General features: G+C 42.4%; 1 protein-coding gene across 3 annotated transcripts in view; it reads right to left on the bottom strand.

The window, feature by feature from the left end:
• Positions 1-16332, bottom strand: part of RPGRIP1L (RPGRIP1-like) — a 78514-nt gene that overhangs the window by 28203 nt on the left and 33979 nt on the right. For 2 of the 3 annotated variants that reach the window (XM_014528423.1, XM_014528424.1), the window contains exons 10-17: positions 14715-14854; positions 9810-9821; positions 9389-9495; positions 9105-9155; positions 8022-8201; positions 7145-7262; positions 2482-2934; positions 1546-1697 (exon numbers count right to left, since the gene is read on the bottom strand). In XM_014528423.1, coding sequence (XP_014383909.1) covers positions 1546-1697; positions 2482-2934; positions 7145-7262; positions 8022-8201; positions 9105-9155; positions 9389-9495; positions 9810-9821; positions 14715-14854 — 1213 coding nt within the window. The remainder of the gene's footprint in view (positions 1-1545; positions 1698-2481; positions 2935-7144; positions 7263-8021; positions 8202-9104; positions 9156-9388; positions 9496-9809; positions 9822-14714; positions 14855-16332) is intronic. The other variant, XM_005880295.2, reaches the window with a different exon arrangement.

Below are 16332 nucleotides of genomic sequence, written 5' to 3'. Positions count from 1 at the left end.
CAATTATAAAAGACTTTCCCATAAGGCTAAAGGGCTATTTCATGGACCACTGTTGTAGCAGGAAGGCGGCTGGGCCTTAGGAAGGAAACAGGACGGAAGCCACCGGAATGGACTCTCCGTCCAGTTTCCATTTCTCGGTGTGCTTGCTCATTCCTCTCCAGACCTTTTTCTTTCCTTTGCTGGCTCACATGGTAGAAGCTCCTAATTTTGCATGTTCCAGGCATGGCGAGTCTTGCTTTCTCTTGATCTCAGGAAGCAGAATCTGACTGGATGAACCGGAGTCAGGTGGATATTTCTAAATCATCTATACTAATAATAGAGGAATATGCAAATTGTCTGGGACGCTGTCACAGTAACAGTAATGACCAAACAGTAGGCTGTGTGGGCGGCCAGGCCAGCAGGGGCAGTTGGGGGGACCAGGCCGGCAGGGGGGTTGTTGGGGAAGACCAGGCTGGCAAGGGGGGCAGTTAGGGGTGATCAGGCAGGCAGGCAGGTGAGCAGTTAGGAGCCAGCGGTCCCAGATTGTGAGAGGGACGTCCCCTGAGGGGTCCATAATTGGAGAGGGTGCAGGTTGGGCTGAGGGGACCCCCTGTGCACAAATTTTGTGCAGTGGGCCTCTAGTTAGTTATAATTGGATGGTGAGTAGGGAGAACAGGATCACCAAACATAAAGCTTGACACTGGGAGCCCAGCCTACGGACCTAGAGTGAGGGCAGTTCCAAATGAAGAAAGATAGTTAAGACCTGAGCAGACATTCTACAGTGTTTCTATGACATTCTATCCCTTGTAACTCCACATAACTCATACTTTATGCTTCCTCTTGAGGCTCACGTTACACACGAGACGTCTTAAAGTCAAACATTCTATTTAACTTTGCTCAATTCAGCCCTTTCTGCATTCATTGGATCGTGACATTCTTTCTTTTGGAAATATGGCCATTAAGACTCCATGAAACACAGTTTGAACCCAAGGGACTGCATTTAAACGTCCAGTTCTCAGCGAGCATACTCATTTTGTAGCCCAATAATAGGCATGTATTTCCTTCACAGTGGGGAGTGTAAGGACAGTCACTCGATGTGTGATGACCGGAAGGCTGTTCTGTTTCTCCAGTGCCCTGGGCAGCACAGGGATGGGCTCCTGTGAGGTGATGGAAGGACTGTGTCTTGCTTGTGGTGGTAGTTACATGAACATATACACGATAAACTGCACAGAACTCCTCCTCCCCCCCACATGTAAAAACGGGTAAAATCTGAATGAGGTCTGTAGCCTAGTTAATAGTGTTGCACAATGTCCACTTCCTGGTTTTGATATTGTCCTGTAGCTCTGTGGGATCTTACAACTGGGACCAGCTGTGTGAAGGGTACACAGGACTTCTCTGTTCTATTTTTTGCTGCTTCCTGCAAGTCTATGATTATTTCAAAATAAAAAGTTAGAAAAAGCCACTTGATGGCTGTGAAAGAAAATAATTTCAGTTTAAAGCATGACATAGAAAGAATATGATACAATTTCTGTGTCATAAAAGTGTCCTAAAGTCAAACAAGCTTACCCACGGCCTTTGCGCTGGCCCCTTAAAATTTGATGTCATATATCCCAAAGCCTTCGCCCGCTCTCGATAAAGGCGAATCGCTTGGTCCACGGGAACTCTTAATTGGAACCAGTATTCCACGGTGCCGAAGTTTGGGACGTCTTCTTTAGTTCCTACAGATCAATATATAAACTCGCTGTTAAAACAGCCCCATAAATCAAAATATATACCAGTAAAAAATACATCAATGGTACTATACATTGCAACTATAAATTTTATACTGAGTAAAATAGTATGTGACACGCACAAATGATGTGTGATTGGCAAATAGCAGAGATGAAGAAAATAAAGTTACTTCTGCACGTATGAGTTTCACTGTATGTTAAATATTATTAAAGAACTGTCAAACTATGTTTGAGATCTTCCAATTTATATTATTCCACTCCTCGTGAAATAGAAAAAAATGGAACCAAACACCCCACAGACCTTTTGATGCTGTAGTACTTTTTGAACAAGTTGTGCTCTATGCAGACTGAAAGATACAATATGAAACCTCAAAATTATAAATATGAATTCTGCATTGTAATGCAGCTTGAAGGAATCTTTGGCACCTCCCCACTCGGCCCGGTCTCAGGTACAGGGGAAAAGCCATGCGGTGCTGAGCACGCACCGTGTGTAACAGGCCCTTGTATGGCTTTGCTGGGCGGGCACACCCCAGTATTGGTTCAGCTCTCCAGCTCTCTTCCTGGGAAAGGTCTCCCCTAGGGCTCCTGGGAGGAGAACACGTCCTCATCAGGGCACCAACCGCTGCGGCAGAGCTGTCTGTCCGCCAGCCTGTTCCTCCGCCACACTGTTTGCTGAGGGCAAGGGCTGTGGTTCCATGGATACATTCCTACCAGAGGGACTGGTGCAAGATGGGTGCTCAAAAACCGGTGGAGTAGATAATACTGTGCTTACCAACCAAGGTTGCTGTGCCAAATATCCGACCGCTTTTTTCTAGAATTTCATGGAATCTCAACTGACATGCTGCGATGGTTTCGTAATCGGTGCTGTACGCCTGGTGGACCTCAAGGGTGACCGTGTTCTTGTGAATATAGTGCAAAAATAAGTCGTTAACGTGGATGAGGTACTGAGAGGTGAAGTTATACTCCGGGCGGAGGCCCCGCACGATGGGCGTTGTCTGAAGCTCAAAGTCGTAGAAGGCGTAGGTACAGAAGGTGAGCGGCTCTTTGTCCCCGGACGCCTGCGACACTTCCGGAGAAAAGGCGACTTTGTGGATGTGGATTTCAAATAGGTTCTCGCCCCGTTCTAAGTGAATGGTGTCATCAAATTCATCCACAGAGTCATCTGGCAGGATCTCTGGTTTAAATTTGTACTGCTTGGTGCCATAGGCAATATCCTTTAACTGGGCTGCAAGAGAAGACACATGGTTTAGAGATTTCAAACACGGACATACGAAGACAGAGTGGCTTTTGAAGTGGTAGGAAGTCTGAGTGCTTGGGGGGACCAGCCTCCATCTTAAATTCTAGGACTACCCTGTTTTTCTGTAAATAATATTATATTATGCAGAAATTCATCACTTGTTTTGACATCGTTTATTAAACAATGAAATGACAGCCTAAGCTGTAACACAGGCTCTCCCATGGGGAGGAGGAAGGGCGAGGCCTCTGAACGAACAGCCGAGGGAAACACTTGGGGTGCACCTGCTCCCCGGCCTGTGCTCTGGGACCTTCCCTCCTACGGAGCCAACTTCTCCTCCCACGGGCTCCTGCCCTTCAGTCTATAAAATACAGGTGGGGCAAAGGTAGGTTTGTAGCTGTGAGCACTCGAAACAGTTTATTCTTGTATTATTATGTATTAATTATTGTATTATTTTTCCATTCAAACAACTATAAACCTCCTTTTGCCCCATCCTGTCTGTACTTTTCTTCTGTATTTGAGGGGGGGATGAATATGTTTGTTATCTTAATTTCGGTGATGGTTTCACAGGTGTATACACAGGCCAAAACTCACCAAATGGTCTACTTGAAGTGATGTGGTTTAATGTTATGTCAAGTACACTTCTCTAAAAGAGATACCGTTTTTTTCTAGATGCACATCCCCTCCCCATGTCACATCCACGTGTCTAGAAAGAGTGATTTACACTGTGTCTCCCCTCCTCCTCTAACACTGCTCACCCTCCGCAAGCAGCAGCTGCTCACTTTTCTTGGGAAACTACTTGAGGAAAGTCACCGGTAACCAGCTCACTGCCGGAGCGAGTGGACTGTGGTCAGGCATGACTTGGTTTCTTTGCGTGATTGACGGGGACGGCCACGCCCTCTTCTGTGAGCTCCACCCACCAGGGCGTCCACAGCAGCATCGCCCTGCTTCTCTTCCTGCCTCTCTTCTCACTCTTTTAGGGATTCCCTTTCTGCTAGCTTGCTGGGGTTCTGTTTTATCCTCCTCTTCGTCTAGGTCAGTGGTTCTCAACCTTCCTAATGCCGCGACCCTTTAATACAGTTCCTCATGTTGTGGTGACCCCCAACCATAAAATTATTTTTGTTGCTACTTCATAACTGTAATTTTGCTACTGTTATGAATCGTAATGTAAATATCTGATATGCAGGATGTATTTTCATTGTTACAAATTGAACATAATGAAAGCATAGTGATTAATCACAAAAACAATATGGAATTATATATGTGTTTTCCGATGGTCTTAGGCGATCCCTGTGAAAGGATCGTTCGACCCCCCAAAGGGGTCACGACCCACAGGTTGAGAACCGCTGGTCTAGGTCTTCCCCTGGGTAAGCTCACCCCGCTTCTGGGATTTCTGCTACTATCAATAGGCTCCGGTTTCTATTTTTTCATTCAGGTTTCTTTCCTGAACTCCAGAGCCCTCTACCCAGACATCCCCGAGGCACAGCAAGCCCAGTGTATGGAACTGAATGTCTCAAATGCTCTCCCAGTTATTTCTGCACTTGCATCTCGGGTGGTGGTGTCAGCACTCACCACGTTGCCTACGGCAGCACGTTCTCGTTTCTGGTGGGGTCGTGGTCGCCGCTGCTTCCTAGGGCTTGATCGAACCTGCCCATCCTCTCTCTCCACCGAGGCTGCCTCATTACAGCCCAGTGCTTACTGCCCAGGTCAGCATGAACCCCTGGCTTCCTTCACACCTGACTCGCCCTCCCCCATCCCCACAGCCATCCCCACAGGGCAGGTCTGGTGTCTTACCCCGACTTCAAAACCCCCCAGGGTTCTCCAGGTGCGTAAGGTCCCCACCAGGGCCCTCATGGTTCCTGATTCGGGGTTCCTAGTCGGTGGCTCCACACAGTCTCCCGAGTGACCAGCATGCTTCCCACACTCCCTTCCACCTGCCTCGCCTCCCCCCTGAACCTCCCATGCTTTTACTTAGCGGGGAGCTCTGTCAGCAACCGCTCCCGACCTGGAGTGCGGAGTCTCCCCTGAATCTGCAGGGGTCCCTGGGCAGTCTTTCCTCAGCTGCTCTGGGTACCTTCTGCCTTCTCCCAGCGCCACACTCTGCCCAGAACCTGTCCGCTTACTTGTTCACATCCTGTGCGCTCCTGCGGGGGGCGCCGGAGCTGTTTCCCTAGCTGTACTCGCACTGCCTAGCACTTTGCGTAGGATGCATGAAGCCTGACCATGTTTATGGACTGAATCAATGAATTCAGGGAACACATAAAATCTACTGATCAAAATCTCAAACTCTGTGACCGCCTTGTTATTTGTGAAAATGCCATTAAGCAAATTCTATCGAGCACTGCTTGAGATAAACAGTACACACTGCTCTGTGACTTCTGGAAAACGCTGCCCAGTTGGATAAAGATATTTATGGAGCCCTTCTACTTAGAGCAGTGGTTCTCAAAGTGGGGTCTGGGAACCCTGAAACTGTTTTGAAGGTTTGTGAGACCAGAAGTATTTCAGAAATAGTACGAAGATGTTATTTGCTTTTTTCATTCTAATTCTCTCACAAGTGTATAATGAAATTTTCCAGAACCTACATGCTATGTGATATCATAACAGATTCAATGCAGAAGCAGATATAACATATGTTTTCTATTAAGCCAGACACTAAAAAGATTTGCAAAAGTGTTCAACAATTAAAAAATTAAAGCAATGTCACTCTTCTCACTACTTTTTGGTTTAGAAAATACTGCTTTTTTTTAAAAAAAAAACATGCATACGGGAGAAAACTGATTGGTTTCTCTCTCATATTGATGTTCCTCTCTCTCCCCACCTCCCTTCCTCACTCTCTAAAATCCATAAAAACATATCCTTGAGTGAGGATTTTAAAATAGTGCTGTAATTTATGTTAGCATGTAATGGTTTATTATTTTAACATGACTTAACTATTTTTTACATTTCTCACTTTTAATTTCTAATATAATAAATATCATAAGTGTAACCCATTAAACAAAAGGCCTTGGGGATTCTCAGTAGTTTTTAAGTGTAAAATTATTGCTGGCATCAACCATTGAATTAAGCATTGTAATCATGGGACATGAGAGATAAAGTACTTCTGATTAGAGAAGTCACAGAGACTATGTAGTGCTCTAACAGTGAAGAAACCAAATAAAAGAATCCCCAGACACAGTTTCTGAGTGCACGAGAGTGAAAGCTGTAAGGGCCGAGGTAGTATTTTTTCAAAGCATAGTCTTGCACCTGCATCTGAATTGCTTGGAGTTGTTATTATCATTTTTTTAAATCTATTTTTTATTAATTTCAGAGAGGAGGAGAGAGGGAGAAAGAGTTAGAACCATCTGACACAGTTTCTGAGTGCACGAGAGTGAAAGCTGTAAGTGCCAAGGTAGTCTTTTTTCAAAGCATAGTTTTGCACCTGCATCTGAATTGCTTGGAGTTGTTATTACCATTTTTTAAATCTATTTTTTATTGATTTCAGAGAGATACCAGCCAGCTGCTTGGAGTTATTTTTAAAATACAGTGTCATGGGTCCCCGGTCCGGAGGGAGGGCCCAGGAAGCTGCACAGGAAACAAGTTCCCCTGTGGTTCTCACACTTGGTCAAGTCTGAAAACCACCGCAAGGGCATTTCCAGTGGAGGAATGGCGAGTGGCGGGAGCAGCTCCGGGCTGGGCCTGCACTTAGATTTTGAAGCAGGGAAGGGTGCATCTTGCAGTCAGAGGAGAAAGGAGGCGCGCATGGAGTGGCACGGTGATGGGACTGCGCAAGAGGAATCGGACCAAGAGCAAGCAGGCTTGTCTGTCTGAGATGCACAGCTTCCTTAGAAGAAAATTCAGACATGAGGCGGTAAATTTAGTCTGAGACGCTGCATGCAGAACTCTGAATCTCGCCTGCAAGCAACAGAGTTCAAAAAGTAGTGGGAAATGACTACAAATTCCCGAGTAGAGAAGAATCAGATAAAAACTGCCTTTGCTGCATGCAGAACTCTGAATCTCGCCTGCAAGCAACACTGAGTTCAAAAAGTAGTGGGAAATGACTACACATTCCCGAGTAGAGAAGAATCAGATAAAAACTGCCTTGCTGGTGAATTATTATTGTGGTTATAAATTGAAAAAAAGGTAGAAAGAAACTGTGAGTGTTGCTTAGGAGGACATTTCAACGATTATAAACCATTCCTGTGCGAGCAAGTGTGCCCACTACCTTCTAGTTTCTGGATGCGCGCAGCCCTGACGTCCAGAAGGTGGACATACTGTTCCACTTTGAGCTCGTAATCTTGCTGCAAATTCTCCATCTTCTGGGTCACTGCCTCAACTTCCATCTAAAAAATAAGAGAGAACACGTTTTAACATGTGTGATTAGTTCCATCTTCATTTTTTAAAGCAAGTAGGATTCAAGCGTTTTCTAGATCCTGCACATGCCAGGAACTGTAGCCCAGTTTCCTGGCCTCAAATAGCTTATGGCTTCACAATTCACCCTGAGGGTTGTTCATAAAACCAGAAGTGAGGTCAACAAAAGCCGGTCCCATTTGGCGGAGGTGTTTTTCCGTGGCTGCGGCTGTGTATTAGGGGCTGTGGGAATCACCTTGTTTGCAGAATGTGGTGACTCTAGTCCAGGCGAGTGCAGTGCCACCACTTGCGCTCTAAAATTAGGGTCTTAGCCCGGCCCGTGTGGCTCAGTGGTTGAGCATCTACCTATGAACCAGGAGGTCACGGTTTGATTCCCAATTAGGGCACATGTCCGGGTTGCAGGCTCCATCCCCAGTAGGGGGCGTGCAGGAGGCAGCTGATCAATGATTCTCTCTCATCATTGATGTTTCTATCTCTCTCCCCGCTACCTTCCTGTCTGCAATCAATAAAAAAACATTTATAAAAAAATCAAATCAAATCAGGGACTTAAAATTTTTTACTTGTCTTAAAACAATTTCTTCTAATTACTTAGTTATATTTATGAGAACTTCCAGGCATGTGGGAACACATGGCCGCAGATTATAACAAGGTACCACGTGATCCTGCTTAGGAAGGTGAACTGCGCGTAGAACATGACAGGACGCGTCCTCTCCCAAGCCGTGTTCCATTACCTGGTAATCCTTATTGATTTTATGCTGCATGATTAGCATGTTCCTGGTCTTCTCAAGCTCTTGCACTGTCTCTGCATGAGTTGCCTGCAGCTCCCTCATGGAACGTTCTAGATCTTTATGACTGGTATTGTCTACTTTCTCTAAAAAGGAAAGCTCTCCATTTCTTTGTGATTTCTGAGCCTAAAACAAAAACATGTTTTATTACTGAAAACAAGAGCTTCTAAAATGTAATCATGTGATTTAATATAGATATAGCAAGGAAAAATCATTAATTGAAAACAGACATATTTCCATTTTCCACCAGGAATAAAGTAGTCCTGGCATAGGAAATATATTTGGACAGACATTTGGAACAATTATAGAGAATTCGAAAAACAGTTTATTTCTTCATGACATAAAAAAGAAATCATGTACATTTATTTCGATTTCTGTTTCTTCATTTGATTAAAATCTACACTGTGATGATCTCAAAGGAAAGAAATGCATTTTCTCATGTTTTCCTGTAAACAACAGAATATCCTAGAGCTGGAAAGTATCTTCTGGTAACACTTATGATTCAGTATTTTACTTAAAATAATAGTGTCAGCCCGAGCCAGTTTAGCTCAGTGGATAGAGCATCTGCCTGCGGACTGAAGGATCCTGGGTTCGATTCTGATCAAGGGCACATGATCCTCGGTTACAGGCTCGATCCCCAGCCCTGGCCGGGGGTGTGTGGGAGGCAACCAATCGATGTGTCGCCCTCCCGTCGATGTCTCTCCCCCTCCCTTCCCCTCTCTCTAAAGATCCACGGAAAAATATCCTGGGTGAGGATTAACAACAACAATAAAAACAGTGTATACCCAGGTCTCTCAGGAGAGAAAATTGTTGATTAGTTTTATCGTCACCGTTGGACAAAGTGCTGTAGAGGTCTATTTTAATGTGATTTTGATGTCCTTATGAACTATGCATATGCCGTCACCACATGTCACCTGACCCCTGTCCTGCATCATTCCCTCTCCACGTGTGAGGGTTATAGACGGGCCTGCACTCTGCCGGGACAGTTCCACGAGGACATGAAACTCATGGGGAGGTGCAGAAAGTTACCTTTATGAGCAGAAGGGCTTCACTCAGCTCCTCAGCGTTAACATCACTCTCCTGCAGAAGACAGAGCGAGTCAGAGCTCACAGGGAGCTATGAATGGAAAGCACAGGAGACATTCCAACTACGCAGATCAGCCCCACGGATGGAGCATGAGCTGCCTGACACCGTGACGTGATCAATGAAGTAACATATTTGCATCCCTTTTCTCGCTAGAATAGTGCTTTCTCTGCGCCTAAGGCATGTAGAGAAGAATCTGGATTTACATCCGACAGAAGAAAAGGGTTCACCTGGTTGTAAAACTTCATGCGGTTTTTAAGGTCATCGAGCTGTTGCTTTTCTTCCAGACAGCGTAACTGCAGCTCTCTGTTCTCTTGAATGAGTTTCTCATTTTGGTCTTGAAAAGAAAGTCGACACAATTGGAAAGATATGAGAGAACACGGCAGAAGAACACGTTTTACACTGACACAGCAAGCTCCGTCCAGCGACGCTCTGGGCAGAGAGGAAATTGCGCTAGCACCCAGCGAGGCAGCAGGAGCCGGACGCACGCACACTCTCAGATGTCGGCCATATGACTCACTGCTTATCAAAAACGTAAGACGTAACTTCGCAGTATTAATAGAAGGAAATTGTGGCCTCCGGGACTTCAAAGGAACATTCTATCTAAAATACTTAAGAAAATATGTTCCTAAATCTGCGATTTTTACTTACTTAGTAAGGGTCCTGAAAAGCATGCCAAAAAAATAAAAATAAAATTATCTTTTGGTTTTTGGAGTTCCTTGAATTTTCTTTTCCTAATTTAACAAAGTATTTTTATTCAAACAAGATAATTTCTCTGGTAATAACTAAAGCCATCATTTTAATCAACTACACTTTTAACTAATCTGTTACGATAGGAGCAGTGGATCCCAACCAGGGCAGGGGAGTGTCAGTCGTAATTCGTGTGTGTTCTTTATGAGCTCATGCTGTTAACGAGGAGGACATGGACTCAGAGCCATCATTATGGGATGGAGGTCCGTTATGGTCCCCTAGGCAGTCATTGGCCATGACCCACAAACAGGGGCTTAGGGTAGAGCTACTGAGGACAGTAAATCCATAGACTAATTTTTCACTCCCTGCATTAAACATAAAAAAAAAAAAGGCACAGTAGCTCGCTAACAAATGTGTTCTCTCGTCTCATGTTCTTAAGTGCGCTCGTCAGCCGCGCTCATTGTGGGGGTCAGGCATCTTCCTCCTGGGCTCCCTGTGGACTGACCCTAAACCACGTCATCCCAAGTGTCTCCACTAATTCCGTCCTGCTCTCCGAGATTTATGTTTGTCATAAGTCCTCAATTCAAGTTGTACGTTTCTGTTTCCTTTCCTTAAAAAAAAAGGCAAGTCAACACATTTGCCAAGAATTCTTTACATAAGTACATTTGCACACTGACTGCATTTTATACAGAAATATGTTTCTGACATTTATAATGCTTTCTGTTCCCAAGCTAGAAATACTGCATGTAAGTAAAAATGGTAAAATACACAGTTAAGAAGAAATGGAAAAAATTCAGATATTTCCTTGAAATTGAAAAATAACACACACACACACACACACACACACATACACACACACAAACTGTGACTCTAGGCAGGGTATGAAAAGGCCTTTTAATATCAAATATATTAAGTTTTTCTTATTGATAAAAGGTTAAAGGTTATCTTAGAACAGTGGTGGCGAACCTTTGAGCTCGGCGTGTCGGCATTTTGAAAAACCCTAACTTAACTCTGGTCACATATAGAAATTTTTTGATATTTGCAACCATAGTAAAACAAAGACTTATATTTTTGATATTTATTTTATATGTTTGAATGCCATTTAACAAAGAAAAATCAACCAAAAAAATGAGTTCGTGTGTCACCTCTGACACGCGTGTCATAGGTTCGCCATCACTGTCCTAGAGTATAAGTTGCTAATATTTAGTGAACAAAATGAAAAAAATTTAAAAACATGGACAATACTTGGAAAATCTGAAGGTGAAGGTGAAGGTGAAATGCTTGGCTTTAAACTAAAAATTAGGATGAATAACAACTATGAGTTCTCAGGAGACAGACTTGCTTTTTGTTTAGAGAGCAGGGTAGGAATGTGGAATGCTTTATTTTAGGTTGAGGAGGCTAAAACAACATCTAGACTGAGCAGGTAGCAGAAAGGAGGTAAATACAGCCAGGAGGACGGAAAGGGAAAGGTGCGGAGGCTATTTCTGTGGCTGGCGGAGCTTCCAGGGCCTCTGAGGGCGAGCCAGTGTGGGAAGGACAGGACTGCTCCGTGCTCATCTGGATGATGATTTCCGAGCTCTAGTTTCTTAATTGTTTCAATTTTTCAGACGAGGGCCCTAAGAATGGCATTCTGATAGGCATAAATAAACTTGTTCCACTATTTCTTCTTTTACTGATTTTTGTTTCAACAACTATGTCCTCATGTGTTCACTGATATTTAAAAAAACACTATGGCATTATTAGTAAGAAAATAACTTAGTGGGAAAAGATATTATGGTATACCAGTAACTTTTTCCCTGTTGAATTTTATGTAGAATTATCCACTATATTTTTCCTTTCTTAAACTGTTTATTGGGAGACGATGTAGTTCAAAGAGGAAATAGACTTGCTGAATTACAATATGCAAAATCAAAGCGCCCTGTACAAGATGAAAAATAACCTCCTTTATGTTAGGATTTTGACAAAAAGCATGTTAAACCAAACAGCATTTTATTCAAATGAGATAACATTTCCCTCTTTAAAAATTATGTTCTTTAAGCACACCACTAATAAGCAGAGTGCAGAGAACAATTCAACTAAACAATTTTCAAACTCCTTTGTGTTAATATCTTCAGCTGTGATCAATATAAGCTCACGTATTATGCTGAATTATGCATTTCAGCTAAAGATAGAAAGGAACTTTCGAAGCAGGCCCTTACACACATGCAGTTAATTTAAGCATTAACCAAATGCAAGCTGCATTTACATATCCTTCCCCCACATATTCACACAATCTGAAACTAATTTGTACCTCGAATAAAGAGGTGAGTATTCTTAAAAATAATCTGCCAGTTAGATGAATGACTACAAGGGCCAGGGAAACATCTTCTGGCAAAGAACACTGGATACATGAAAAGGTAAGTGTGTGAAGAGACTTCAAAGCAAAATTAAACAATTTCAAAATCTGTTGTACAAAAAGGAACTTTCTAAACATTAAAAGATTTCCTTAAATAGGCAATTTCAATTTTTTGGTTTAGTGTCTCCCTGGAAAAAATGGTTAAAGGCTGTAATATTTTTCTTATAGTCTATTGTAACTTTTCACATAAAACCACACACACTTAAAATCATTAGATCTATAAATTTCAGGTGTTCAAGCAAAAATAACTTAAAATAACACTTGCATTAAAAATAAAGATTTAGCTGCAGTAATTTTTCTTTAGAAAATAAATGAATAACTGTACAAAGATTTGTTTAGGATCTTTTTATACTTAAAAAACTAAAGAGATTTAAAAATTCATCAATAGAAGATTGTTAAACAATCATGGTACATCCTCACCCTAAAAACTATGACAACCATTATAAATGATGATGATGTGAATGTATATTCAGACTCAAGGGATGATTTCAAAATATGATAAATAAAAAAGCATGTTATAAAACTGTATACATATAGGAAACTCTGCAAGGACATACAAAAATATTAAAAGAGATTATCTTCAAGGTTGTGAAATTGAGAGATTTAAAAAAAAACCTTTTTATTTTGTTTACTGGAATTTTTTACAGCATACCTGAGTTATTTTTATTATTCAAAAATCTAAAAGAAATAAGAACCAGTTTAAAAAAAAAAAGATGAGACATGGACTAGTTTAAATAAAATAACTTAGCAATTGTAGCTTTAATAATTTATAAGAACCCTCAGAATTGCTTCAGGAACAATAAACAGGTTTTTTAAAAAGGCCACAAGATTCTAAACCCCTTACAAAGAGTATCTTTCCAGAGATCAATATGGATGTCTAGAGACAAGAGTTCTGGAATTCTTAATATCTAGGGAAGTATGAAAAGCACAGAAGTAAGCAAACTTTACTTCATTTCTGCTTTCTTTAAGAATGAGAAGTGTACATGTTTTTGGAAAAGAGAAAGGGAATATAGAGCACTTGCACTTCCCTCAGTGAGCAAGAATTTACTGAGCAGCTCTGAAAAAACGCGCTCTGTTAGGGACTCAGATCTGAGCTGTAACATCTGCAGCTCCATCTTTGAAAACTTTAACTATTCCCCTGGTCGGAAATCATGTCACCATTTTATTCCACTCACAATCTTCTAGAGAAACATTCATAAGTCATCTTTCATCAGATTTAATTACTGGGTAAACAGAAGTGTCTTCCTGAAATTAAGACTACATCCATTATTAAGTGTGTTCTGTTTCAACCTTCTTAAGATGCTAAAAATAAGTCAGAACATAATTTTTAAATGTTATGATTTATAAAGTGCCAATTTCAGAAATATTAAAATTGGAAAGAAAATCTTTCCTATAGTTAATGAAATATGGCATTGTGATCTAAATCAATATATAGAGTACTGACTAGACGTGTAATTTTTATTTATTTATTTATTTATTTTTTTTTACTGAGCCTGCATTAAACTTTTAAATGTTCTCATACAACAAAATTGCAAATGTTCCAAAGGAACAGCTAGTGGGTGAGCACCAGCTATAACATTTGAAGCAAATAATTCCATTTCCCTGTTGTGCATTTGTGTGTAACGTATATGTGTAGAATTCAGAAGTCAAACCTCTACAGTTAATTATAGTTATTTTACTTCTATGAGACAAGAAGAGTGAGATAAGACTCATAACATGAATCTTATTCATGATTATTACTCAGCAAGGACACCTTTTTTTTTCTTTTTCATCATCAGTCCTTGTTTTTTCTTCTCAATATGAAAAACAATATAAAGCAAACACATACCCACGTGACCTCCCTTCCGTACTCCTGTTCTTTGCCCACCTCTCCCCACACTGACTCGAATTTTCAGAGTAGGGACATCTTGACAAGGCTTCTGGTGTGTAAGTTCAGGGTCATAGAGAAGAATTAGGTAGCTCATTATCAGAGACCCTCCCTGCTGGACCTATAGCAAACAGCGAGCGCCTGCCACTGTCGTCTCACACTGCTTGCTCTTACTCCCAAGGCGCTGGCCACTGCTGCACATACTACACTCACTTAACTGCCATGTTCCTCCCTGCTGACTGGATGCTGCCTGCGGACAGCGCCTTACTCACTGGGGGATCCCAGTGCCGAGCAAATACCGGTGCTCAGTAAACACTTGTGAACTGCTGAAGACAGGCTCAAAATTTAGGAGAATTAATGACAATATGAGTAAGAATGACTCTGAGAAAAAACAATTCCTTTGGCCCAAAGGCTAGGATGAGTAAAAGAAAGGTCTGAGCCACCAACACACACGGGGAGCGGACGGCTGCAGACACAGGCTGTGTCTCCCGTCCACGGCCGGGGGCCTGGCCAACAGAAGGCCCCCAGGGAGCCCGGATGGGGCCAGTGAGTAACGGAGTCAACACAGGCCTGAACGTGCACGCGGTGGCCGTTTCGCAGGTACCTCTTTCGGTTTTTAGTCTGTCGAGGATTTCCGCTTTGTCGGTCAGGTCGGACTTTAAGGCCGTCTCGAGCTGCGCAATCTGTACTTTCAGCTGCTGCTCCTTCACCTTCCATTGCTCCTCCTGGGCAGCACCGAAGGCACTGCAAGACACGGGACAGGCGAGGCAGCTCAGACAGCAGCCTCGACCGGAAATACGCGAGAAAAGCGTTTAGTGGCACAGGGACCACTGTCATCATGTCTCAGGAATTAAGTAAACATGTGCTGGTCTGCTGCTGGTGAGACCCAGGCGCCTTCCTCAGGCTGCGGTTAGGGAACATGAAAGGGTTTGTGGGATGAGCAAAGGAACTGGCCTTAATTTAGAGCTCTCAAGTCAGAGGAGTTGGCAGCGAGCGGCTTTTGTGGGACCAGGGCAGGAATTCCGATACTGTACGTGCTCCAGAGGAATCCGCGTCGCCAGACCTCAGCCTCGCTGTCGGACAGGGCCCTGCTCCCCGCCACAAACCCTCTTCCTACAGGGACTCTAGAATCTGGAACATTTAACCAGCCTGTGATAATGACAAAGTCACAAAATACTGGCTGGAAAGTGATAGCAGAGTGAACCGCAAGGCAGCGGTTCTGATGGTAAGTAGTGATAAGGCAGTTTTTGTCCTAAAAAAACAAAAAGCAACAGGCTGAAGAACAAGTCTTACTTGTAACACGTGATGGGGGTGAAAACCCAGAAGAACACCCCGATAAGAATGACAAAGGTGGAATTACTGTCCCTCAAGGGAAGTGCAGCAGTTTAATCTGTTGTTAAAATCTACCAAGGACCAAGGCTGGAAGAACTGGCTGCAATATAACTAAATGGTAAACAGAAGGAATACACTACACACTCGTTTAGGCCAGCGGTTCCCAAATGCTACTCATGCTAGACCAGCTCCACTCAGAACACTTGGAGAGATTTAGAGATGAAGATCCCAGGGCCCAGGAATTCCTACTTTGACAGAGCGCCCAGGTGATGGCCAGGTTTGGAAAAACCCATCTTGATCTGTATTTCAGCAGAAAACTATTATCTGTGAAGCTTGATATGACTGAATAATTATCAGCAGCTTTGACCTTTCTACTTACTTGAAATCCAGTAAATGAAACAAAAATTTATAAAATCTGCTTTTGTACTGATGATGAAGAAAATGAAAGCTGTTATTGAAAATTGCCCTTAATGTTGCTCCCAGCTAGTCTTGAGGTTTTTGTACCAAAAGAGATACTTTTCTGGGAGGCATAGCTTTCAAAGGAAAAACTGTGCATTCATTTTACATTTTGAATGCTTTTACTGCATTTAAACTAACATGACCTTAGAAATGAATGGAATTCTAGAAGTTTTTCTAAATAGGACATCTGTTTCATCTAGCAGTGTTCTCCTTTCACATATGGAACCTGAAAAAAAACCGCATGGATCTGATATACCAATATTTTTAATTAATTTTAAAAAGATACAATTACCCAGACTTAAATGAAATCCAAGCACAATATGTACTTTATCTACTAACGTAAAGAATATTCCTTTACATTTTCACTTTTAAATAAAGAACAAATATGATTTCTTTGTCTGGTGTAATTATATATCTCAAAGGCATACATA

This window comes from Myotis brandtii, unplaced genomic scaffold (genome assembly GCF_000412655.1).
Source record: "Myotis brandtii unplaced genomic scaffold, ASM41265v1 scaffold633, whole genome shotgun sequence".
NCBI classification, from domain to species: domain Eukaryota; kingdom Metazoa; phylum Chordata; class Mammalia; order Chiroptera; family Vespertilionidae; genus Myotis; species Myotis brandtii.
The sequence above is the reverse complement of the archived record's forward strand: the minus strand, read 5'-3'. Positions and strand labels throughout refer to the sequence as shown.